Genomic DNA, 27544 nt, shown 5'->3' with positions numbered 1-27544 from the left:
GATTATTATTGATTGTTTTATTTTTTTGAATGCGCCTTGAGCACTCTTGAGTGGTATGTGCGCTATAAAAATCCTGTTATTATTATTATTATTATTATCTCTGATTGATTATCATTGATTATCATTGATTATCTCTGATTGATTATCATTGATTATCATTGATTATCTCTTTCTATCTTTTCACACGTGAATGATTTGCTGGAAGGAAAGTAATGCATTTATTTCATTAGATTTTTTATATCTTCTTTAACAATAATATTGATAAAGAAGAGAGCAAAAATACAATGTTATTGTCCTAAAATCTAAAATTTAGAAAATGTTATTTCCTAAATTTAAGTGTTGTTAATTGATCTTCTCTTTGTTGTTTCCTTGTTTAATGTATTTCATTCCATAAGTGGCTCTCCGTCGGATGTAAATAAAAATCGCCATTTTATTACTGCTGAACTATTCGCATGAGACTGTTCCATTTTTCATTAAGGGGAGTCCCATTGTAACAATGCCATAAGTTGGTCTATTCAGATGGTCGTATGTTGAAGGTATCAGACTATTACTGTATATTGTTAACACTTTTTAGACGCGAATAATGTTGCAACAACGATTGATTATCACACCACGAGTCCGTTTTGTTGGATTCCTTTGCTACGGGCTACAAACATCGAATCAGCAGTACACCTATGACTGAGTGATGGACGCCTTAGTTTAGTGTCAAATATAACAATATCAATCTTACATTGTAGTGTGCCTATCGACATTCAATTTGCTGCAGGCGGGAATTCGTCACCTTAACACCCCAGTTGCAATCACGTTTCATTAGTACATACTTTCCACACATGCGCAATCCGTACTGTATTAAAACACACAATATGGCGAGTATACATTATTGTGAGATTGATGAGGTGAAGCCTACCTTGGTTTATTTCGAAGAACTTCTGAATGTTACCAAAAAAAAAACCAACTGGTACCTAAAACTATGACGTATTTTATTTTTATAAAATGGATGCAAATTGAAGACCTGGCGGGCAGCAAAAGAAACATACATTCGATAAATATTTATTATAATTGTGGAGACGGTGAAGATGGATTAATGAGGTATTTTAGTGGTTTCTGCCCTGATTGACTGCAAGGCAGTACGTATGCGCACCTGACTGCAAGGCAGTATACGCACCTGATTTACTGCAAGGCAGCAGTAAGCACCCGCCAGACAAACGATAATCAATATTGCTATAAATTTTGCAATATCATCGTTGTTTCTACAGAGGCCTCAGGGATTTAATATTATTAAAGTTGTTGATCTAGGCTAATTACAAAAACCACTTGTTTGTGTGTTTTAACGTATAAGGTCCTAATTAAAAAAAAACACTCTCGTCTGTTGTCTCCAGCTGGTGGTAAAATTCATCACGCATGCGTGATTGAACTTCAGTCCGGGTATTAAATCTAAAAAAAAGAACGAGAAATTAATAGTTAATTAATATTGGTTCCATTGGGAACGCAACGTAAGGGCATACTCGCAACGCAATAATTGACCAATCATAGGCTAGGCGCGGCCTACTCGTTTGTGATTGGACAGATTGTTTGCGTCGTGTGTACTGCGTTGAGCCCTACGAGCTTAACATAGGAAATTATTTTTTTCACGCTTTAAATTATTTTGCCATTATTTAATTACACGAATCATGGCTTTATGCCATAGAAATGATGCTATGTTTACACGTGTTTTTTTTCTATCGTTGGTAAATCGACGGTTCTATCGAAAATACCCATGGTTTACCATACATTGTTCTGAGTTCAGAAAACGCATCGATTTTTAAACGTACTAACCCCCCCCCCCCCCCCACCCCCGACGACGTTCTTTCAATATCACTTATGAATGGGGGGCGCTTTTGGGTTTACTCGCATCAATTTTTGTTTTATACTATTATTCTCCTCCTTCTGTTATCATCAAGCCTAGTGCCTACATAAAAATAGTTTTTCTTAGATGCTACGATACTGTTTTTTGTTATTGACAATGTTTTATTAGTGTTTACTGTCATTAAATGTTTTGTGGTACTGTGGTTGAAACTTTACAGAGCCATATATAGAGAATGAAATCTCTATATCTCTATATTATATCTATGGCCATGAAACTTTATTTGTTATAACGCCCTCTTTAAAAAAAACCTGTTTTTTAGGCGTTCATCTCCAGTGATATTTCATTTTAACGTCTGGATAACGCCGAGGTTATCAGGTCACCGAAAGGGTCATATTACGCTAATGCACATATCGGCGAAGTTTACTTTGTTGGAACATCAGTGTACGTACGTATTTATACCTAAAATATTCATTATTATCATCTTATGGATTTATAATGGTTGATGATACAATTAAGTGAGTTTATGATTTATATATTGTACAGCCTCGTGTGTTTTTCCGGCACGGAATTTAGTCCTGTATCCCTTTAGTTTTACACGGTTCATGCTTTGTCTCATCTCCGCTGGTGGTTGGCTTACACTCACCACCTTACTATTAGTAAGCCAGGCCAAGAGATGAGGTGATGCAGAGAGGATTGTGATGATCTGATTCAATTTACCCTTTTCAAATACATTGAATGAACAGATTGCATGGTACTCCTTTCGACCTAGCTTGCTAGGCCTAGGTAAAGGAGGATAAAACAAATGTAATGAATGTAGCCTAAAGGCCTGGCAAATTTTAAAAAGACAACTTAACTCCTTCCTAGGCCTAGTTTTAGGTAGGACTAGCCTAGGCCTAGATAGCTATAGGCTAGGCTCGGCCTACACAGTAGTTAAAACAGAACAGGCCACCCACCCAGCCACCACATTAATTTGTAGGCTTGGCTACTGTAGGCTCCTCTAAAAATTAATAATTATTATGTAAATATTGTAGTAATATACTGTACTATAATTACCAAGATTATTAATATTACCGATGATTTATTTTTACAGAGCCTACTGTAGAGAATTTATTCAATTCAATATGATTTGAAATGAAATTTGATATCTCTACAATTATTCATGTTCATCATTTGGACGATACATCAGTTTTTAATTATTAAACTATCTATTGTCTCTTTCAAACAGGTGAAACCTGCTGCTGCCATAAACTATTAAAGTCTGTACTTCTTGAGTGAGATACTTGCTTTTCTGACAAGAACAATTGATAGATAATGTTTCTGCTAATGTTTTACACTACATAAACTTCAGAATGTTTCCATAAACCAAAATGTGTTCTGTAAACGCAAACATTATTCAATATTTATTTGCTTGTTGATTAATCGTAACGACAAGCATGAGTGAGCACCAAGAAATGCAAGACCTCTCCGCATCAAAACGAAAACGTCCATTAGAAAAAACAGATCTTGGAACGGAAGGTTCAAGAACAACGAAAAATGTGAAGGGCGTGATTGTCACGTATACAGGGATCGACGGCACCAAGTATAATGTTGGAGGTAAGGTTATTAATATTAATATTATAAATAGTATTAGTACTTACAGTATAGTTGTAAAACAAACTTGGTTATTTTTTAAATGCATGTACTGTAGGGACTAGTGTATTTATTTTTAATAATTATAAAATTCCTTCTTATAGTGCATATATAAGCAAGCTCTCAATGCGCTCAACATTATTACCCCAGTCATTTTTTGTATCAAACACGTATGGAAACATACTCCCATAATGCAGCTAGTAATATAATCAGCGCAAAGTTGTGTCTTGATCTAACCGGTGGAGAGAGGCAAACATAAGTAAAGTATCTTGCCTAAAGGATACAAGCAAATGCGGCAAGAGTTGGATTCGAACCTCGATCTCACAATCAGTAGTCGAACGTCCAACACACTGCGCCACACCCCTACATTTTTTCCCCTTTTTTGTGGAGATTTTACCCACTTTTATTTTATAAAAAACTGCATATTTTAAATAATAAAACATCAATAACCATTACATGTAGAAATACATATTAAATATTCATTTATAATTTTATATATGTACAATTTTATCTATATTATTTTCTCTCTCTACATTTAACTTTAAAAAATTATAAAACATTTTGTTACATTTCAAATGTATAGTGTAAGCACTCATTCAGTACATGACCTCTTGACCTTTACGGAAATGAGGTTGTGAAGCTGCGAGCTAATTTACGCAGCTGCCTGTGTGAAAAGAGAGATAAATAGGCAATCTCTATAGCGCTGATATGCGTACCTTTATTTAATGAGGCAGTTTTGAGTAAGTGCATCCAATGGTGATGTAACAGCATCCATATCACAATCACATTAATTCACTCACTTTCATCTAAATTAAAATGTTCAATATGCTAAGTAGTCAGACTTGTGGTAACGTATTCTTTGTATTTAAAATTTTAAAATAATGACAATATTAAAGAGGATAATTAGTACCAAATTGATGTTTATATTGCAATCATCCTTTTCCCAAATGTATACAGTAGTTGATGATTTGAACAGTATAGTTTAGCATTGTACAGTACTGTAAATTGTTTTTATAGAAAACATTTCTTGCATTTTATACTTTATACTGTATGTTGATTATGCATGGACTGTATTGTTACTTTAATTGATGACATTGGAATACATTCAATAAAAGAATTAAAAGTCAGTGCAAACAAAGAAATTAAATATATTTGGTTTCTTTCAATATTTATCATTTCTTTTGAATATTTATCATGATTATTTAATCATATTTTAGCACCTGTTTTAATCATGATGATTTAAAGATCAACCTTTTATTTATTGTTTTATTTATGTATGATTTTTGTGAAAATTTAAGTAAAGTCCTGATATATTCCGCTCAACTTTATAATAAACAATCTATCTACAACAGTACAATGCTAAACCCGGTGTGCTTTTTATTAGCCCTTCAATTTGTCTTATAATGCTTTGTATATCTTTCTCTGTTTTATATACTTGCTTGCTTGATACTTGCTTGATGTTATGGGTCGGTTAGAAAGCTAAATATAGCTTATATGACCCTTCCTGTCTTCTTATAACCAAAATATAGATGCTTAGGGCTCCGGGTGTACACATAATGTTCCAAAGTGTTTATAAATGTGTAAAAGTAAACTTGCAGTCAAGGGACTTCCAATGATCATCATTGAGGAGTGACTTGAATAGATTTAAATTTTGAGCTTTTACAACATTAGATATAATACAGTATAATTAATCAAGTTGAATTGAATTTCTCTGCCATTTTGCTTGCCAATGTACAGGTCAATCAATTAATCAAAATCTTTATTTTTTCACGAAATTATAAAATACAATTTTAGTACTGTATGTACAGAATATAAAGCTCGTTCACCATAAAATAAAAATATGTTCTTTCACAAGTTTGTGATCAGTAATGCAAGCAATATAATATATAATACAAATAATACAGTGTACTGTAACTGTATAACACACACAAAAAAACATTAAATGTACAGTAGTATTGTAGTCTGTTTTCCTCAAGACCAGGGTTTTTTTCTTGTCCAAAACTACTGTACTCCTGTACTACTACTGATAGATAGACTACTCTATCTATTGTCATGGTTGTTAATAATGAGTATACTGTAGTAGTGGTGACAATTTGCTCATTTTAAGTCACAAAAGATAGCATACAGTAGGTTTGGGTCGGTGTTATAATGGAGACATGCACACAGTCCTGCATGCATAATTAACAGTTGATATGGACGTATCAATAAACATTAACAGGTTTATTTGATGCGTCAAAGTGTTAAACAGCATGAAAGAAACGATGCAGCTTTACATCGATAGCAATTAAGTATTCAACGATGATGTGGATAAGATTACCGGCTAGTTGCGAAGACGACGACGGCGACGGTGAGAGAGAAGACAGTAAATTGCGTCAAGTTCTCAATATCTAATTTCTATCTTTACATACAGTACACTGTAGACTTTAATCATGAATGTCAAAATGCAACATTCATAATGTTTACAATGCATTATTAATTCGGTTACTGTAGTGCACAATTACTACATACAGTACTGTACAGTTAGGCATAAGTACAATAATAACTGAAAACTGAGTGATAAATTATATTGTGTTTGTACATTTTACTGTAGAGTACTGTACTGGAACGTACAGTACATTTTTATACATCAATCAGTGTATTATTATTACATACAAGACCCTTTAATAAGGCACAACCTGTATACAATGTAAATACTAGGTACTGTCTTTATACAGTTACAACTCCTGTTATTAACATTTTTTGGATGCAACAGAAATGAAATGTGAGGGATATCAATTGATGCGTTTCTTGGAAGTGTGTTATTATGGACCAGCAATTTACTTAATCCTAGGCTTTGTCATCCAGTCTTTAGCCTAGGCTTTGTCATCCAGCCTTTAGCCTAGTCTTTGTCATCCAGCTTTTGTCTTTCCCAATGGATACTGTACCTCCCTGTGATTTTTAAAACTACAGAATAGAAAAGAGGGCTTGCAATTACAGCTTACAGTTACACACAGGTGACTCACAAGAATTATAGGCGTTGATTGAGTTGCTATGGTGATGAGGGGTTTCCTCCGTGTCCCAGTGGGAGAGTTGCTATGGTGATGAGGGGTTTCCTCCGTGTCCCAGTGGGAGAGTTGCTATGGTGATGAGGGGTTTCCTCCGTGTCCCAGTGGGAGAGTTGCTATGGTGATGAGGGGTTTCCTCCGTGTCCCAGTGGGAGAGTTGCTATGGTGATGAGGGGTTTCCTCCGTGTCCCAGTGGGAGAGTTGCTATGGTGATGAGGGGTTTCCTCCGTGTCCCAGTGGGAGAGTTGCTATGGTGATGAGGGGTTTCCTCCGTGTCCCAGTGGGAGAGTTGCTATGGTGATGAGGGGTTTCCTCCGTGTCCCAGTGGGAGAGTTGCTATGGTGATGAGGGGTTTCCTCCGTGTCCCAGTGGGAGAGCCACAGTTGTGACAAAACATGCTGAGTTGGCGAATTATGCCGCTGTATGATTGTAAGAAATCGTAAAACATGGGACAAACATTAATAATACAGCGTTGTTAAACATGCCCATTCATTTGAATGTGTAGTCAATGTAATCATAATCCACTGAACAATCAAAGTGTATTTGTATTTACAATCTTACAAATCTATCTATTTACAAACATCTAATGTATACCTGAGTTTATCACTAATGGAGGTAATTGTTATTACATAGTTAATTATGTTATTACTGTGTTGTAAGAATAATTGATCCATGGTGTAATTTATTGGACTTTGTCCCTTCTACAATTACCTGCATGGTTTAGTTTAGGATTATGCATTGTAAACACAATCGTGTGCGTTATCATTTCGGAGTACATTGTTTTTAAGTGTTTTATTTAATTAAGACTTAAGAACAGCATACTGACTCAAATTGAGTTGTGTATTGCTGTCTATAGTCGTGGTTAGTGATGAGGGTGTATCCCCATACTTCGGTTTAGGTGCTGAAATTCATCTTTCTTCCTTTTTTGTAGACCTTTTTCACTTGTTTTCACACCATTTTGGGACTTTTTGAGTTTTTTTTCCACAGTACACAAAGAACCATTTAATGAACTAATATTCATAAAAAAATTTAATTTAAAAGCTACTGTACATGCAGAGTTTTATTTCTTGATCTTTTGCCAGTTATTTAAATAAAATAACTTTATAATAATTCAGAAAAAATTCATTAAATTAAATTGTGGATTGTTTTATTTTTTTTTACCTACTGTAATTTTATTACATTTACACTATTTGTAATGTCTGTACAATTGCTTGCTATTTTAAGACTATACATTTTAATTTTTCCAATTTTAGATATTTGATTGTAAATCAGCTCAGTTTCACTGCAATTTGAGTCAACTTGCCTGCAATTCCCAAGAGACTCCCTAAGCTGCTGATGGGGAAAATAAATCAGCTTTGATATATTTTTTAACAGGAAACTTTCCCCAAGTATCTGCTATATCTACATTTCTCAATTGAATTTGTATGAAACTATTAACTGTATTAAAAATACAGTATAGTACACTATATAATAATTATGAAAAAATGTTAGGCTTTTCTTTTTCAATTGTTTTATTTTCTTTGTAAATTATTATAAACCATCCAAAATTTTAAAATAAAGTTACTCGATGTTGGATGCGTATGAAATGAAATAAAAAATAAATAAAAGAGAATACAGTATTAAAAATTCATTTTTGAAACATAATTATTCATTAACTTAAATTCTTTAGTACAATTATTATTATTGTAAAGATTTTACATAAGTTAATAAAATAATTATTATGTTTAAATAATAATAAAATTATAAGTGAAACATACAAGGAACAAAGAACAATTAGCATTCAACAATTAGCAGATGATTATAAAATGATTGTATGATTTGTATGAACAGTTTACACATTGTTTAATTGTTCCGTTTAAAATGAGCATCTTTTGTTGAAACATCTTCCTGTTTGCATTTATTAACGACGTTGTAGTATTCAACTCCTTCCTCCTGCTGCGGCCGGCCAGCCTCTATTACGCTATTCATTCAATGATAACTTCCTGTCTTTATCGCTTAAATTACTTTGTGTGCTTTTTCAAGCACCTTGCATCTTCTTAAAGCCATATTATTTATTTTCACTAAGGTACTGTACTACAGAGGCTTACAAGGGTCATGCCTACTGTACTGTACTGTGTTGTCCTGTATGACATTGACAACAACAATGTTGATGTTCAGTGGTTTTTAAACTTTCCTAATTGTACAGTACATGTTTTATACAATTGTGTTTTTGTGTTTTCATGGATGTTTTAATTATTGTTAAGCTGTCTACACTATCAAACTTTATGTGACAACAAAAATGTGAGGTGCCCATCATTTACGAATATAGTGATGTTATATCACTACCATATTTGGGCATATCAATACCATATTTGGGCACAATAAACTTTTTTTTGTCAAGTCAAGCTAGTTTGATAGTGTAGACAGAGCTTTACAAAGAGCCAAATCTATATTATTTATATTTTACAGTATAAAGCTGTCTACACTATCAAACTTTATGTGTCAAAAAAATGTGATGTGCCCATATATGGACATGATGATGTCATATCACTACCATATTTAAGCATATCACTACCATATATAGGCACATCAAACTTTTTTTGACAAATACAGTTTAATAGTGTAGACAAGGCTTTACAGTGTGTGTATAAAAGTGCACTATGTGTACAGCATCTTCTTCTATATTACTCCCTCCATGGTATTATTTAGTCTATTTCGTGCCTAGCTTACCTGGATAAACCAACAATAGCCCTTCTCCTCGAAGAGTGAGATATAACTCGAAAAGTAGAAGTTTTCATTGAATTCCCCTCTCCACAAATGGTATAGTCCATGAAGTATACCCTCAAGTGGGAGCCTGCCCACAAACCACCATCGTCATTTCTTTTTTGTAAACAAACCTGTATGGGATGCTTTACTATTACTATATTATTACTAATAACGGATATTATATCATCAATATTTTTAAATTACCCAATCAAGTATTTATATCACGTTACAAAAGCATGATAAAATCGTATGCGAATATTTTCTAATGATTTAAATTTTCTCAGAGTTTGGAATAATAAAGTTTTACTGAATTGAATTATCTTGGTTCTAAGTTCAACAGTATAATTCTTCAAATTTGTTAATAGTATTTTACTGGTGACTTTATTAAATACCAACTGACTGTTGGAAGCCAATGTAATGGTATGTAAATTGAACAGTTCAAAGGTGTTAATATAAACTGACAACCATAGTGGGGCCTACCGGAAGATCAGCTTAATTCAATAAGAATAGTATAGCGTTGAACATGCTCAAAATGTTGTTTTTTCTGCTTAAGACAAGGCCAAGTTCTTGTTGAAGTGTTTTTAGTTCTAATCAAATTATGGATGAATAATCTACAGAAATTGTCCGATTTAAGAATTACTATGGAAAAAAAAAATTATGTTTTGAATACTGAATGTGATTCAACTATAAATTTCAAATCCACATACTGTACAACAGCTTAATTCCATTAAAGTATTACTGGAATATTCTAAAGTAGTAAAATAAACACCTTAATTTAATACAAGAAATTTAAATTAGTAACACAGTATTTTTAAAAGAAAAATTGTCACTATATAGGTTTATATCTACTGTACAGGCTCGTGAGGTAATTTCTCGATTGATCGTAATCAAAACGGTACTGGGTATCAGGCCTTGTCTTTTGAAAATCATAGGTGTGCTACAAATTGCACTCCTCAATACATTCAGAGGTGCTGTAGGTATGCTGTTTGTATTTTTATTTGTAGAAGTTTACCAAATTAGGGTGTGTTGTAAATCGCACTCCTCAAGGGCAGTTTAGGAGTGTTTTAGGCGAGTGATCGCTCTTACTTGCCTTAAAAGACAAGGCCTGGGGTATGGTCTATGGTCTATGGTCTAGTTTTCCTGCTCCCAACTCTTCACCCATTCATAGAAGCCTTGATGAAGTAAGCCTTCCTGGTGATAACCATAGAACGGTCCCGAGATAGCGACTATACTCCTCTTCAAGTCAGCTTCACTGTTGTAGTACAGCTGTTAGAACTACCCTTGTAGAATAAAGTTAACTAAATACATAAATATCACTATTATGTAAAATCTTTACACACCATCATTTCTAAATATGTTTTAGTACAGTAGCCTTACAACTTTAATCAATGTTTGTGGTGGTTTGTAGAGTGAAATAAAATAATTTGGATTGTAAAATTGATTGAGGTCATCATATCATGCCTTCCAATCCCAAGGTCCAGGGTTCAATCCTGACTTACAGTGGCAGGGTTGTTAAACTCATGACTCTATCAACTTCACTCCATAAGCCTCAAAAGAGAGTTTATAATAATAAATTAATAATAGTTTGTCCATTGTGTAATTGGCAAGTTACTTGCTGTTGGATGCGTATGAAATATTATAAAAAATATTGATTATACAAAATATTATTTTGCGTTAACATCTTGTCCTGATGGGATTTGCGTTCATGTTAACAACACTTGTCTTCTGTTCTTTCCCTCGAGGTTGAATAGGAAATTGTTTGATTCTTAATATTGAGTAAATCAGTATTTTGTAACAGTTTTTCTTTCAACCTTTTAAAGCTGTATGCACCACTGAGCAGAGACTTCTTAAAATATTTAGGATATTCATAATAGGAAAAAGGAAAAAGTTATTTTATATTATTTAAAATATAATTTATTTATGTATTCTTTAATTAACAATACAGTTTCTGTAGACGTTATAATAAATAGTTATCATTTTTACTACTTTCTTCTAGTGCATCTATTTATCATAATCACCGTAGTATACACATTTTAATTTGTTTTGAGCACTTAAGAAGAGCCATCACAAAGCCCATCTAAACGCTAAATGCGTGCCGTTAATACCGACCCAAGGCGTTCATTGCTAAGACAATTCCACAGAGTATCCACCAGCACCATACTTCATTTAATCATCATTGTGTTCAATAAGATCAATTGAAATAATAGCATTGTAGTTTGTTATTCATTTTTTAGTTACGTATTTCAGTATAATAATTGAATAAATAACAACACTTAGAGAGCTGTAGGCCTACACAGTACACAGTACAGTTCTTCCAAAGTGTGTTTTACCAGCAAGAAGCAATAGGCTACATTGTACTGGGAGTACAGTATTTACAATATTAAAGATGGTGAAGTACATTAATTATAAGCTAGCATAGAACAAAAAACACACTTTTCTAGTAGTTGTAGGCCTACAGAGGTATATAGAGGTCTACAGTAGTTGTAGGCCTACAGTGGTATATAGAGGTCTACAGTAGTTGTAGGCCTACAGAGGTATATACTGTAGAGGTCTACAGTAGTTGTAGGTTTACACTACAGAGGTATATAGAGGTCTACAGTAGTTGTAGGTTTACACTACAGAGGTATATAGAGGTCTATAGTAGTTGTACAGTAGGCCTACAGAGGTATATAGAGGTCTACAGTCATTAAAACATTAAACAAAATTGAGTTTACAGTATATTTTGTTTGTAATGTTATTTAATACAAAAAAATATTTCTGTGTTCATTTTTACTGTTTATTTCTGGAGTATTAATTATTTATTCTTATTATGTTTTTCAGATAGTGTATTCATTGACAGTCAGCGAGCAGATCTTCCATATTTTATTGGAACCATCCAAGAGTTTAAAGTGGTAGGTTAAGTACTTGATTAGACAGTTAAGTAGTTGATTAGTTAATTACTGACTTAGCAAGACTGTTATAAAGTTAATTATTGAAGCTCTAATCCAAGGGTTCATCTTAACATGAGGAATGATTCTAGTAATAATAATAATTTATTAGGAAATGACACCTTTGCATCGGTGGCACACACAGAAGTGGTGCATCCAATTTAACATAATACATCAAAACAATACAATATATGACGGATACAGGTTCTTAAACTGTTTGCAAAAACATAAAAGAAAAATCATTACCAACATGGTAATATAGGTACTGTATTAAATTGTCCTACAGTATCATAGGTTTGAGTTGATAAAGAGGTATATAAAAATAAACATAAAATATAATAAAGAGTTTATATTACAAACCATTGTGTTTCAACATCAGGTCCTTTCTGTTAGGTAGAGCTAATGCCGAATAACACATGATTCGCATTAACCAATCAATTTGTCCAAATACAATCAGGTGTGTTATAAAACTTGTAATGCAAACATTTTAATGTTACTGTAGGTTCTAGTTAGAATTTCAGAAGCACAGAATTATTAAGCACATATTTGTCTAAAATCTACATTTATACAGATGCCAGTTAATTAGATTGGGAAGATTTTGGTATTTGTCCAGCCTTTGTGTCACAACAACCAGAGTGTAGAATTTAAATTTGTGTTATTTTATACTTTGATTTTAAGTACAATTTTCTTGTAAAAACAGCAAAACTTACTGTAATCTCAGTATTTTGTTACAATCCCTGTATTGTACTTATCATTATTGTTTATAAAACTATACTTTGTCTACGGTAACATTTATATCACATTGACAGATTATAGTTATTTTTAGTTTTTTCTCCGAACAGATGTATCCACTTTACATTACTATCCTGTTTGTCTAGTTACTAGTTCTTTTTCCTATTTCAAGACTAAAATCGGCCAAGTTGTTACGCTTGGGTGAACATTGGCCGTTGATTTAGGATGTTGATAGCGCACCGTGGGGTGTGTATTAACAGGAGTGTAATTGAAAACTGAACCAATTTTATTCGTAGCAGCCTAAACGTAGGATTTGATACATGTTGAAAGGACTCCCCACTCTGATAGCTATCAGGTGTAATTACCTCAATAGATAGATGTGGCATGATAAACGCTAGTATCACAGATCTAATAATAAGACATGCTGATGTCAACTACAACATGAACATTTAGAACTGTAATATTTATTCAGCTGTGGTTATTAAATACGGTGCCGGGCCTTTGACTAGTAATCAAAGGTTCGATCAAAAAACTAAGACAGATTAATTGTAGATCTTAGCAGGAAGCTGTTTATTTACATTACATCTCAATAATCATAATTTTTTTTTACATTTAAAATCTGTTTAAAATGCAATTATTCACCCAGCTTTAACACTTTGACTGCCAGAGGTTTTTCCAGTTAGAAACTGCCACCGCCAGCGTTTTTAGCCCAATTCGATGTTTTTATTAAAGCTGATTGAAACCATGTATGTGATCTGATTTATATGTAATTTAGACTAAAATAATCACAAAGATTTTAGCTTTACAATGGTACCAAGAACGATTTTTAAAGCGCAATATGTAAATCGTAATAGTAAAATGAAAGTAACACACTTTTTGAGTTTTTCGTAGTTTCGCGTAAGAAAGTCGAGATATTCGCGATTTTGTGCAAGACATCACAATATGAAAATATCGCCCGGTGAGATCAACAAACAACAACAAAATTACTTACACGGCACCGATAGGCCTATAAAAACAAGTTATCACTATCGAAAAATGTATTACATTTTATTAATCATAAATCTTACATCAATGTTTCGCCAAAATCCACATAGTAAAGACACCAGGCCTAGTTAACCAGGCCTAAAGTTGGTCCGGAACCGTTTTACGACTAGGCCTAAGCTAGGCTAGCCTTGTACTACTAGCCTAGATAGTAAACTGATGATAATATCCATACCATTTCAAAACAAGTTTGTTGCGTGAAACTCGGTCACTTTCAGTAAAACACCAAAACAATTAGGGTATACATACAATAATAAAATTAAAGACTTCGTATTGAAAATGACTCCATTATTTTTTATTCAGATAACAAACAAACATGTCAATCCACAAAAACCTTTGTAATGCTTCGGCGGCATAGCTAGCGCACGACCGATACACAATGCGCCAAGCCATCGCTCTACGCGCTACTGTGATGCGCGGTGTTTGTTATTTCGACAGGTACCATTTTGACAGTCGTTCCTAAACCAGATTAGTTACTTTCAAATTGTAAAATATTTACGGTCCAGACCGAATATAGTGTTCATATTTATAGTATATACCAATAATTAACCTATCTACCGGATTTCGTAAAAAAACGCGAAAAACGAAGATCTTCGTGTTTGGCAGTCAAGCGTTGTGTTTCCAAAAACGAAGATCTTCGTGTTTGGCAGTCAAAGTGTTAAGGGTCTTTTTTTTAAACAATATTTAATGAGGGTGATCCGTCCAGCAATTGCTGATCATTAGGGACCCTCAGAGGTTCACAAGACAAACATATACACAAGATGCTCTACATAAACAAACTCTTATTACAAGTCTTTGGAACTGGAGTTGTAATTTTGTCCTTAGAAAAAATCCTGACATGTAACAGGACTTGAACCCAGGACCCTTGGAGTGGTAGCCAAGAATCATAACCACCAAGCCACAACTCCACTTTCACACCTGTTCTGGCACGGTTCCGGAGCCGACTAATCAAATCGAATGACAGTGTTCATTTCATGACACTCCACGCGGGTATACACCATTCAATTCAAAAATTAAATATTGGTGAAAGACCTTTACTGTAGTGACTTTTACATAAAATGTTATCATTGTTAATGTTAATTAATGCCAAAAATGGTAATAACATTATTGAGAAATCACAATCAATTGATTTTACAGAGAATTTACTATGCTTAAACTTACATAACCGTTTAGATTTCTTAGTCATTGGTTTTTTTCTGCCTCAACTATTTCCTCAATTTGATCAATGTCAATAAACAGTATAAAGAGCTTTGTATCATTCAATCCCAGCAAATACAATGCAATTAACGGATCTAATCTTTTACCAGTCCTTTCAATGTACACTAATAATTTCTACCTGCCTACAGTAATACCAGTTGACATGTTGTAAAAAGTGTACAATTAGCGGATTTATGTGGAAATGTGATAGATACCCATTACAATGCATGCCAATCATTGCATCAGGTTCTTATATTAGCTCTTTGTTCTTTTGAAGGTTAAATGTATCATTGACTTGTCTTTGTTTGTTGATCCTATTGTTGGTGTTTAGTTTAAATTGTAATAGAACTTGATCATTGGTTACAAAATATGTCCTCTTTCTATTGGTAATGTGATATTATTGTTATGAGAAGAGTTGATTTAAAATAGTGGTGTTGTGGTAATTAAAATCTTCTTTCATTGGTTGTTGGTTCCTTCATAAAGATATTATACTAAAATATCTCTGTTTTCTTTATAAAATAAAAGTGAATGTCTTTCTGGAGACACTGATGTGGTGATGTATGAGTTGTATAATCCAAATGTTTATCTATGAAAGGGTTTCACAAACATTGCTTTTTACTATAAGCTCTAAAATATGATTATGTCTGCAATATCAATTTATGTGACAAAAAAATGTGATGTGCCCATATACAGTACGGACATAATGATGTCATATCACTACCATATTTGGGCATACTGTATCATTACCATATTTGGGCATATCATACTTGTTTGATAGTGTAGACAGAGCTTTAAGATTTTGTCTTTTGATTCTAGAGTAAACGTGAGAATGTGATTTTGATAGCCAAGTGGTACTATCGCCATGTTGAAGTACCAGAGACAGTGTATCAGCTGCTGGTTCAAGATCGACACTCAGAAAATAGTAAGAACTGGATTTATTTAAGTTAGAGTGTGACCTCTTCATTCCAACAAGAGAACAACTTGCAGAATGTATAGTATTCAGTATTCAGTAATTATGCAAATTAGCTTCTTTTTTTTTTTATAACATAACTGATTTTTTTCTATGAAATTGGTATCTTATTAATTCATAACCATGAATTTTGTACACATGTGGACACATGTTTAAAAGGTACAATCAGAAAATATCATATACAAATTAAGGATATGCATTAAAGTAGCAAATATGCAAATTAGGTCTGTCACCTGTCATTAGGTCTATAAATCTTATTATTCATGATGTGTTTTTTCAGATTCTGGTTTTGATCTTATTATCACTGATCCTGTGGTGAAGAACCGTGAGCTGTTTATATCTGACACACCCGAGACTTACACTGTGTGTTTACTAAGGTAAGAACCGTGAGCTGTTTATATCTGACACGCCCGAGACTTACACTGTGTGTTTACTAAGGTAAGAACCGTGAGCTGTTTATATATGACACGCCCGAGACTTACACTGTGTGTTTACTAAGGTAAGAACCGTGAGCTGTTTATATCTGACACGCCCGAGACTTACACTGTGTGTTTATAAAGTTACAGAAAGTCACACACTTTTTATGACAAGATCCTTTTATAAAACACATTACTGGGAAACTGTTGCCTTGAGTAAAATTAATGAATAAATATAAATTCAAGTTTTGACAACCCAAGGGAACAATATATCCCAGAGTTGTCTCCAATTTCCAAATTGTCTTATTAAATATAGTAGTCTTTGATAATATAACTACAACATTACACTACACTTAACTTTATACAGTTATAACTATGTAGAAATTTAAATTCTTATTCCATTTATAACTTCATTAGTAAACATGACAGTAAATTACTGGAAATAACGTCTTTAATATTGTACTAAAAGGAATGATCAATTGGTTTTAACTTGTTCAATTTTTCCGTAGGGGTAAATGTACCGTGAAGCATTATAATGACATCCACAGTGCAAAAGATTTTGAAGCTGATCGCAATTGTTTCTTTTATATTCTTGGATACAACCCAGAAACTAGGTAAGTGTTTTAAACATTTTAAAATTACGAAATGTTACGTTAAATTTACTCAAACAAAGAAACCAGAATATTTCTGAGGTTAAAAGTAACATTAAAACATTATTTTCTAAATATTTGTTTTCAACTTTTAATGAAGTCAGTGTCTGGACAATTTACAACTCCACACCCAATGAGACTTAAAGACCCCTTCCCTGCAATTTTGGACGTTTTTTGGAAAATAATACATATATATCACTTTAAAAACATTAAACCATGTCATTCCTTGTCTTAAATGTACGTTTTATGGTAAATTATGATAAAAAGTGAGAAACAATGCACTACCTAAGTAGCTCGCGGCGATCGACCTCTCGTGGACGGTCTCAGGCCTAGCCTAGCTAGGCTTAGTTTTGTAGGCCTAGCTGGTAAACATCGGTAACGTACGAACATCGTACGCTAGCTATATACCTAGTTTGACGTTGTATAGTTGCTGCATTAATTGTCTTTCTATTTTTGCCAGACTCCGTTGATACAAATTGGGGAAAACCCAGTATTTTCGCTGAAAAGTTAGGAGTCTTCCATTTGTTTTGGCTTCACGATCGATCGAAAAGTGGGCGAATTACAGGTGAAAAACAACAATATCAATCCGCGCGCAATGCATTTTGGGATTTATAGCGGGCCGCTATAATTATTAAAATCGATTTATTTTTCACATTTTTAACCGTTTAAAGACGAAAAAAGTTATCGCAATAGGACCATATAGTATTATTTTTACATTAAATATAGTTTGTGATCTTAAATTAGATCTAAAAAACGTAGGGAATGGGGCTTTAATTGTAATAAGACTTTGGCCCTGTTCAGACCCATGGCGTTAGACCGTTTTAGCATACAACGTTACTAGCAAGGTCACGTTACAAACCGCAGAGAAAAAAACGAGGTGTTCAGACCCATAGCGTACGATTATCGTTACAACGGAAGTACGTCATTCAGGTTGTTTCTAGTTGCATTTCATGTGCTCTTACCCACGTGTTTTCATCATTATTTCCACTCTGTATATAGGCCTAGATCTCAGCCCTACAATTATGACAAAATTTGCCGTAAATAAAACATACCTCAGCATTTATTTAAGAAAAATATAGTAAAGCCAAATTTCTGTTTCTATTGTTTTATTTTGTGTTAAAAACATTTTCCCCAGGTTCTTGTGTTACGAAAATAAAGCAAGCCTTCTAATGATGAAGAAAAAATTGATTGTGATTAGTCTATCCAGTCCAGTCAAAGATATATATTTTTTGTTCCAGTCGGTTGAAAATAACCCTTAACTTGCTAATAAAAGGGACACAGCTCCCCTTGTTTGTTTACTGAATTTTTTAGGAGTTAGGGGGTTAGTTTTCAGCATTAAACTTGTCCAGTCTAGTCTGCCTTGTATGAATGAGTGACTTGATGTCCCACGCTAGTTTTTAGCTTGAATGAAATGCGTGAATGATCGACTCTAGGCCTAGCTAGGCCTAGGCCTAAAAGCGTATGGGATCGTAGTCCCTGTTTAAATACAAGGTGCATGTATTTATGTCATTTGTTAGAAAATATAATGGTAATCAGTTGATAGTTAGTAGTTTGTAGTGTAGTTAGGCCTTATTTATTCTGGCCTTTTTGTTATTGAAATCCATCTCACACATTGACGATACAAGATGTCAGCCTAGGTCAAACCTTGTATCGCGTCATAACAGGAAACGTTCTGATTGGATACAACGTTGACTTACAGTAGCGTCGTACGCTAAAACGGTACTATCAACCGTTTTCCACTACAACGCTACAACCGTTGTACGACGCGTTGTACGCTAATCCCCAACTGTTCAGACACACATTCTTTTAGCGTCGTACGCTAAAACGGTCTAACGCCATGGGTCTGAACAGGGCCTTTGTTTATGTAGAGAATCATACGTATGTTTATCACATTTATGAAATAAATTCACTTATGGGTATCCTTGGCCTAAATATATAAAAAACAAAAAATGTTATTAATCACGGTTTTATTGTTTGTCACAGACGTCTTGCTAGCACCCAAGGAGAGATTAAAATCGGTCCAAGTCACCAGGCCGTGCTACCGTTATACCGATGTAAGCCGAAACCAACCGGGCAAACTACAACGGAGAAGGAGGAGCTGACGTGGAAAACGCACATAGAGGACGTGAATTTACTGATGTACTTACGAGCTGCAAGAAGCATGGCAGCGTTTGTAGGCATGTGTGACGGCGGTTCACCTGAGGAAGGTTGTGATGCTGCGTCTAAGGATATTACAACCATTAATGCTTTAAATATTGTGAGTTCCTTAAACTTAGTTAATTGTGCACAATTCAGCCAAATTAGGCTGCAAGTCACAGGTTATCCTAGATCATTCTAAAGCTCTGTCTACACTATCAAATTAGTTTTTAAAAAGTGCTCAAATATGGTAGTGATATGACATATCATCCATATACGGGCACATCACATTTTTTTGTCACATAAAGTTTGATAGTGTAGACAGAGCCCCTTTTTTTCGTTCTATTGTGTGATGAACACACACACATTTCATTCAAATAAAGCCAAAACCACAGTTTCAACTTTGTTCATTTTGTTTCATGATTGCAGATTTCATGCAACGTTTGTTTGGTTGTTGTGCTATAGTTTTATTTGTAAACTGCAGTTTAACTGAGACTTTTGTGTATTTTGCTAAAACAAAGTTCAATTATTTATTTAATTATTGTTGTTGCATCAACAGCTTCATCATTATGACTACCAAACAAGTAAGGCGTTACAAGCATTGATCAAAGACCCAGTCCCAAAGTCAGTTGACAAGAAATGGACCGAGGAAGAGACAGTAAGTACCTTACCTTTAAGTTTGCTTCTTAAAATCTTTAGTGGTCTGTTCACATGGATGCCCTTTAAATAATGTCCCATTCTGTAGATAGGTTAATAGGTCACATATTTTTATCCCTTAAGATTTAAGACATCAGAAACATGGTCTTTTCATCTGAACATCTTGAATGGCCGTTGCTGTGTGGCTCTGGTAGTATAAATAAAAAGCCATGTTTTGTCCCCAGATGTCCCTTAATTAATGTCCCTAGATGTCCCTTAATTAATGTCCCCAGATGTCCCTTAATTAATGTCCCCAGATGTCCCTTAATTAATGTCCCCAGATGTCCCTTAATTAATGTTCCTTTGCTGTTGGGTTGAATAGACGCCTCCGTTTTACAGGTTACATTTAGTTTACAATACATTAGTAAAAAAATTGAATTAATACTAACTGGCCAACCATTTTGCTTTCAATGTATTTTACCAATATAATTTAAATAGGAATCCTTTTGATATTATTGTCTATCATTTTTTAATCCAATAAAAGATCGCTGTTGGTTAATATTCACAAAAGATGCTTTACAGACAAACAAATCAATCAAACAGTACAACAAATACAGCTAATTCATACAATGTTTATGATGACAACCCATTGTGCCCTTAATGGCTGACGTATAGCAGCTGTGAGAATTCTCACGAGGGCTCTGATTTTGTCTATTAATCTCTGTCCACATTATCAAACTTTATGCGACAAAAAAAGTGTTTGTGCTCATATATGTACATAATGATGTCATATCACTACCATATTTGGGCACATCACTACCATATTTGGGCACATCACTACCATATTTGGGCACATCACTACCATATTTGGGCACATCACTACCATATTTGGGCACATCACTACCATATTTTGGCATATCACTACCATATTTGGCACATCACTACCATATTTTGGCATATCACTACCATATTTGGACACATCATTACAATATTTGAGCACATCACACTGTTTTTTTTTTCAAACAATATTTGATAGTGTTTGCAACTGAATTCTCCTTTTACCTGTATTCGTGATTATAACATGTTTTGTTTAATGAATATTAAAGTCATTATTAAATATTAAGCTATACATAGATACCTGCTGGAATATTATAATGCCATGGGTGGGTAATATTGCAGTTATTAATACTTAAAGCTGACCTGTTTATTTTATGCACAACAATATTTTGAGTGTACTGTATATAATTGCTGAATTAAATTGTTTGCAAAAATTAAGGGAATTAAACATTTAATAGAGATATTAAAAATAAAGCTAATGAAACTTGACATGTTGATACAGCGAGACAGTGCATATACAATAAAAAATAATAATTGTTGTTGTTTTTAACATTTGGGACTTCTAAAGAAACCTTTATTAAAGATGTATTTTCCCCCTCAAAAAATTATTGTTGAATACGCCATTTTAATATCATATTGGCAGCCAGTCAATGGGTTTTTGGTTAAATTTAATTTAACCATATATTTTGTCATTTTATTTTGTGAAAACATTTTTTTTTCTGTGGAAGTGATTATTCAACGTCTGATTAAATATTTAATATTCATTTTTCTTGTCGTGATACACTATTTCTGTTTAATTTTGAACTTCAATATTTTAAGCCCTTCATTCGCATTTTCGATTTTGCAAATAATCACACAAATAAAATTAATCTATCTAAGTACTCTTTGATACGATAATCCTTTTATGGTGGTTTTTATTTCTAATATCTAATAATAATGTTTCGGTTGAACCATACATTATTCTCAATTTAAACAGAGATATTTTACTTTAGTTAAATTACTTTAATTATTATTCTACTGCAGTAACTAAATTTTTACTGCAATAAAATTGTTATGTTAGTTTTAACAGTGTAAAACTTAATTATTCCATGAACACATTTTAAAGGAGCACAATGTACTGTAGAAAACTGCTGTAGACATTCAATATATAAAATATAAATTAAAATATTAAGTAAAAGCAATAATACTATTTTAAGTCTAATTAAAAATTTTAAAAAGCATTCAATATTTATTTTTTCCAAATATTGCTAAAATTTAGACTTCAAAATAAAGCTGTAGCAGATAGTATTTCAGATACTGAAACAAGAATATCAGATACAGTAATTGCATTATTGACTATTATCAGATATGCTAAACACTTGGTAAATGTGTCTACTACTTTTATAATGCATCCATAATACAGGAAATGTTACCTAGTATATAAATGTTACCTAGTATATAAATGTTACATCAGTTATATTATTTTATGTCCAAATTTATTCTACTAAATTATTATTACTACATTATGTTAAACCTGTTTATAAATTATTTAAGAAGATTTGTATTTGATCATCAAAAAATGTATACTAATGTACCTCTAACCCATAACTTGACAGTTTATTGTCTAAAATAACTATTTAGTTTTGATATGGCATAGGTAGGGTACATTGAACTATAATGTTTAGAGGTAAGAGATTGAGACATGTCTCCATACTGCTTATATCAGTGGTAAGATACTATACTCTCATTGCCTCTTTGAATGGGACATAAAGATGTTGGTCTCATAAACATCATTGTCCAAAACATTGGAAATGTGTAGACATCATTTCTTTAGTGTCCTGATAATGGTATGCTGTGTACTGTGGCTGCCATGGACCCGCAGGGACCCGAGTTCCTTAGTGTCCTGATAATGGTATGCTGTGTACTGTGGCTGCCATGGACCCGCAGGGACCCGAGTTCCTTAGTGTCCTGATAATGGTATGCTGTGTACTGTGGCTGCCATGGACCCGCAGGGACCCGAGTTCCTTAGTATCCTGATAATGGTATGCTGTGTACTGTGGCTGCCATGGACCCGCAGGGACCCGAGTTCCTTAGTTTTCACTAAAACTGAGAACAATTTATAATATCAATAGGCCTACGTATTACATATTTTGTTTTCTTATTACAGAAATTGTTTGTGAAAGGTCTTCGACAATTTGGAAAGAATTTCTTTAGAATAAGAAAAGAACTGATACCCAGTAAACAAACAGTGAGTTGCTTTTAATATTAATAATTATTATATATCACAAGACATATTAAAGATTATCTAAATATTTATGTTACAACAATATAATAATATCTTATTTATGTTACAACAACATAATATTATTATATTGTTGTAACATAAATATTTAGATAACCTTTAATATGTCTTGTGATTTATAAATTGTTCACTATTATTCTACTGCAGTTACTGCAGTAGTACATTGTTCCAAATCTATCTCCCAAACTCTAAGCCCACCCCCAACATTTACTCAACTCAATTAGGTTACTTTCATGCCAAGACCACATGATATGGTCGTGATCCCATAACCCTTGTACCATTTGGTACATTAACTTAAACCATTTAAAAAAACATTTTTGTAATAGCCTTGATTAATATTACAGTGGATATGATGAAACATATACAATTTAAAAGTCATTATTATTATCCTTGGGTAGATAACCTTCAAACTAATGTCTGAGATGGATATTGTCAAAAGTGATGCATTACAACCTGGGGCTACATAACCTATTTTTTTTAGTTGATGATCTTTAAACCAAAAAGCAGCAAAACTAAATAGATGAGAAACTTTACCATTTACAAGAGATTGTAATTGTCAAACAAAATCGAAAACATGTCAAAACAAATTTCTTTATTTTTCTAAACTCATCTCTGTCGCCGAGGATTACTGAGACTTCCTCGAGTTATTAATAGTTGAACGATACGTGACGCTAAAAGATAAGAAAATCATCTTCCTGTCAGCTGCCAATTAAAAATACTCAGAAGATTATCAATTATCTCATTGTCTCTAATGAGCCTTAATTAATTAATATTACAAACAACTTAGATATCAACAGATGTATACTTATATCCTAAAAGACACCTTAATTTTGGCTGAAAGGGAAATTTCATATGTGAAAAAATAAACATATTTAATTTGTTTAATGTTAATTTAAATATGGTTTAATTCTTTAACTCAATTTATATTTCCATTTTTTTAATTCAGTTTGATTTTAACTGAAGCTAACATATTTTTTTCATTTAAAAAGCGAAAGATATTTTTTTATTGAGCGCTTGAAATGGTAGCAATTAGCAAACGCTATAGAGCTTTTTCTCAAATTGTAAAATGAAAGCCATCCTGGGTCTCTTTAGGATTTAACTGAAACTAATTCCTAATGATTGATTATCTCTTTTTTAATTAAAAAAAGCGATTTTATTTGCAGTATCATTATGAAATTGTGAATCTTTTAAACTTTATTTAGATCTTCCGGACATCATTTATAACGTTTGTCTTTTAAAACTAAAAGTAAAAGTTTTCGCGGATTTATTTTTGGTGACAAGTTTAAAATGATGTGATTACCCCAACTTGCTCATTCTCTATTGAATCAGTGCAGATTAACCATACTATTGTTCTTTGGTCGTCGTTCTTTGGTTATTGTTCTTTTGATTTCTTTGTCAACAGTGTGAACTCGTAGAATATTACTATTATTGGAAAAAGACTCCAGAAGCTGCTAATCAAAGAATCTACCGACGAGGGCGCCGTCAGAGTATGCTAAGAAGAATGAAAGTTTTACGTGCCAATAGACCCCCAAATAGTGAATACAGTAAGTTATACCAATAGTATTTATTCTTTTTTTTGTCATGTGATGTTTCTTATATCTTGAAAATTAAATAATTTATTATTATGAACTTTATGGATGATGCGTCTAGGGCTAAACGTAAAATTTTCACACAAACAATTACATAATGATGATGATGATGCGTCTAGGGCTAAACGTAAAATGTTCACACAAACAATTACATAATGATGATGATGCGTCTAGGGTTAAATGTAAAATGTTCACACAAACAATTACATAATGATGATGATGCGTCTAGGGTTAAACGAAAACATTGCCACAAACAATGATGTAATTATAAATGATGTGACTAGGGTTAAATATGAAACATCGCCACAAACACTTACGTAATGATGATGATGCATCTAGAAATTAAATTGATGCGTTGCCACAAACAGTTGCGCAAGTTCAGTTGCCACAAACAATTGCGCAAGTTCAGTTGCTTTATTTATATTATATATATTATAATGTTTTTATTTATTTCTTTCAATTACAGTTGACTTAAGTTCTGCGAGTGAGGATGAGTTTGAGTCAGACGATGGAGAATACTACGGGTATGCATGCCGACATTGCTTTGTAACAAGTGAGTTTAAAACATCTTCTGATCACATTATTACGACATGCTAGTTAAAGATGTATTGTCCCCCTGAAAAAATAATTCTTACCAAATTTTTTTTTTAATATTCCATTTTAATGTAACATAATAGTTATCCACTTTGACCAAAAATTGGATCGAAAAAAAATGTATTTACCTAAAAAGAGATGTAATTTAAAGCAAAAAAATTGTCAAATTGGCTGCCAGCCAATGGATTTTTGGTTGAATTTAACCATTTATTTTGTCATTTTGTAAGTGAAAACATTTTTTTTTTCGTTTTTTTTTCTATGGAACTGATTAACTTTATTAAAACTACAAAATAACACATTCAAAGTCTGATTTAATTAATCTTCATTTATCATGTTTTTGGGGGACAATACATCTTTAAGCCTATAGTCTACACTGCTTGACTGGCTTCAGTAGGTAGTATAGACTGGCGTCTAAAACTTCCACAAAATTGGAGTTTGAAAAGGAGTTGTCAGCCTAGTCTGCAACTTTTGTTTGCAAACAAAGGTTGTACTATAGAGGGCAGTCTATCTACTACTACAGTATCAAACTTTCTTTGACAAAAAAATGCGCTGTGCCCATATATGGGCATGATGATGTCATGTCAATACCATATTTCAGCATATCACTACCATGTTTGGGCACATCACACTTTTTTTTCAAATTAATTTGATAGTGTAGACAGAGCTTAAGTCATGTGGGTGGACAGCCTCCAGCTAATCTGAAGTATAAGTGTTGTTAGTAAATTCTAAGACATTTCTTGAACCCATACCTCTTGCCTTGATCCGATTACCCTCATCAATACACCATGTTATTATTCCTTCCTTTGCAGATTCCAAAGATTGGCATCATGGCGGAAGAGATAAGCTGCTGCTCTGCTACAACTGCAGACTATATTTTAAGAGATATGATCAGTTGCCACCAATCACCATCCCACGTGAAGCACCAACGTTCATGTTTAGACCGGTTAAGGATGACGAAGCGTTGGAGCTAAGGAACAAATTACGTGCTCGTCGCCATGGTGAATTAGTGAGTTGATAAAGTAGTGACACTGTAGCTTGGTATTTTTGTCATGCTTGCTTATAAATCCAAAAGTCTTGGGTTCAAGTCCTAAAGGCCAAAGCAGCTTTAGTATCTGAGTATAGGAGAATTAGTCTAGAAAGCATGGTTATCGCTGTTGCATTTGCATTGAAATAAATACAAAAATTGTTATATAGTAATATTTTTTATTAATTGTCATTATTTTATACAGAAAAGTTCAACTTTACGAAGCGGACGAAATAAATATTCTGATAATGCTAGCCCTGTAGGTATTGGAAAGAAGAAAACGTACAACCGAAACTCACCGAGTACGCTCAGCACGTCAAGCGAGGGCAGTACAAAGTCTATAAGTAAAAAACGCAAGGTACATCGGAAAGATTTAGTAGAAATTTAATTTTTAAAATAGATTATGCTTGATAATAGAAATGTGTTACAATTGTTTTTATATAAATATGTATGTTCAGGCAAATTACCATATAATAATAACCATATGTAAATTCATTTCCTGCTCTTCCTAAAGTTAGCAATCCTGATAACAGAAGATGCATAAACATGTCTTTGTCATAATAATAAATATTATAAAGCATTGATGTCTCAGAGCCCTAACAAAAATTATTGAAACAGGTGAGATGGATATTGAGTGAAAGCTGGTTCCAAACCAATGGTGCTTTTGCAAAATGAACCCTGAGAAAAAATCTGACATATGACTGGATTTGAACCCAGATAGCATAACTATCAAGTTAAACATTTTTCTTATTTTGGTTTAGGTGGAAACTGAGGGTTATGATAGCCCAACGGTTGTAAAACTAGAGCCAGAAGAAGAGGAGAGTGTGAACAGCTGTGGGACATCAGTTGGTATCAATGAACAGGAGGAAGACAATACTATGGAGGTAAGCACACTATTTTTCACATTCACATTTTTAAGAGAAAAAAGTGTTAAAGCATGGTTCCTGCTCGAAGACAACACAGGTGAGTTGACCAATTACAATCGACAGTGATCCATCGGGTACCATTTTGACACAACAACGTAGACGTAACGTAAGTGGATTGACCAATCACAACCAACAGTTTAGGTTATCTATCAAATTACTTGCAGTGCCCCTACTTCTTTCATTGTGTCCATCAACCGCGAAAAGTTTTTAAGGCTTGACCCAAGCTAACTCTATTTTGTCAGCATGTTACATAATATTAACAGGCTTTTTGATCAATCTTTTACTCTTACTGTTAACTTGATGAAGTGTGTTATTAAAGACTAC

At 33.3% G+C, this 27544-nt stretch overlaps 1 protein-coding gene across 1 annotated transcript in view; it reads left to right on the top strand.

The window, feature by feature from the left end:
• The first annotated feature begins 2248 nt into the window (after nt 1-2248).
• Nucleotides 2249-27544, top strand: part of LOC140044440 (uncharacterized) — a 29880-nt gene continuing 4584 nt past the window's right edge. Inside the window, exons 1-14 of the mRNA XM_072088952.1 lie at nt 2249-2361; nt 3072-3439; nt 12085-12155; nt 15978-16083; nt 16412-16508; nt 17057-17161; nt 19181-19454; nt 19893-19991; nt 22953-23033; nt 24490-24631; nt 25143-25229; nt 26080-26276; nt 26500-26652; nt 27056-27178. Coding sequence (XP_071945053.1) covers nt 3280-3439; nt 12085-12155; nt 15978-16083; nt 16412-16508; nt 17057-17161; nt 19181-19454; nt 19893-19991; nt 22953-23033; nt 24490-24631; nt 25143-25229; nt 26080-26276; nt 26500-26652; nt 27056-27178 — 1695 coding nt within the window. The 5' untranslated portion in view covers nt 2249-2361; nt 3072-3279. The remainder of the gene's footprint in view (nt 2362-3071; nt 3440-12084; nt 12156-15977; nt 16084-16411; nt 16509-17056; nt 17162-19180; nt 19455-19892; nt 19992-22952; nt 23034-24489; nt 24632-25142; nt 25230-26079; nt 26277-26499; nt 26653-27055; nt 27179-27544) is intronic.

Source organism: Antedon mediterranea, chromosome 3 (genome assembly GCF_964355755.1).
Source record: "Antedon mediterranea chromosome 3, ecAntMedi1.1, whole genome shotgun sequence".
Taxonomy (NCBI): domain Eukaryota; kingdom Metazoa; phylum Echinodermata; class Crinoidea; order Comatulida; family Antedonidae; genus Antedon; species Antedon mediterranea.
Note: the sequence above shows the minus strand (reverse complement) of the source record. Positions and strands in the feature narration are given on the sequence as shown.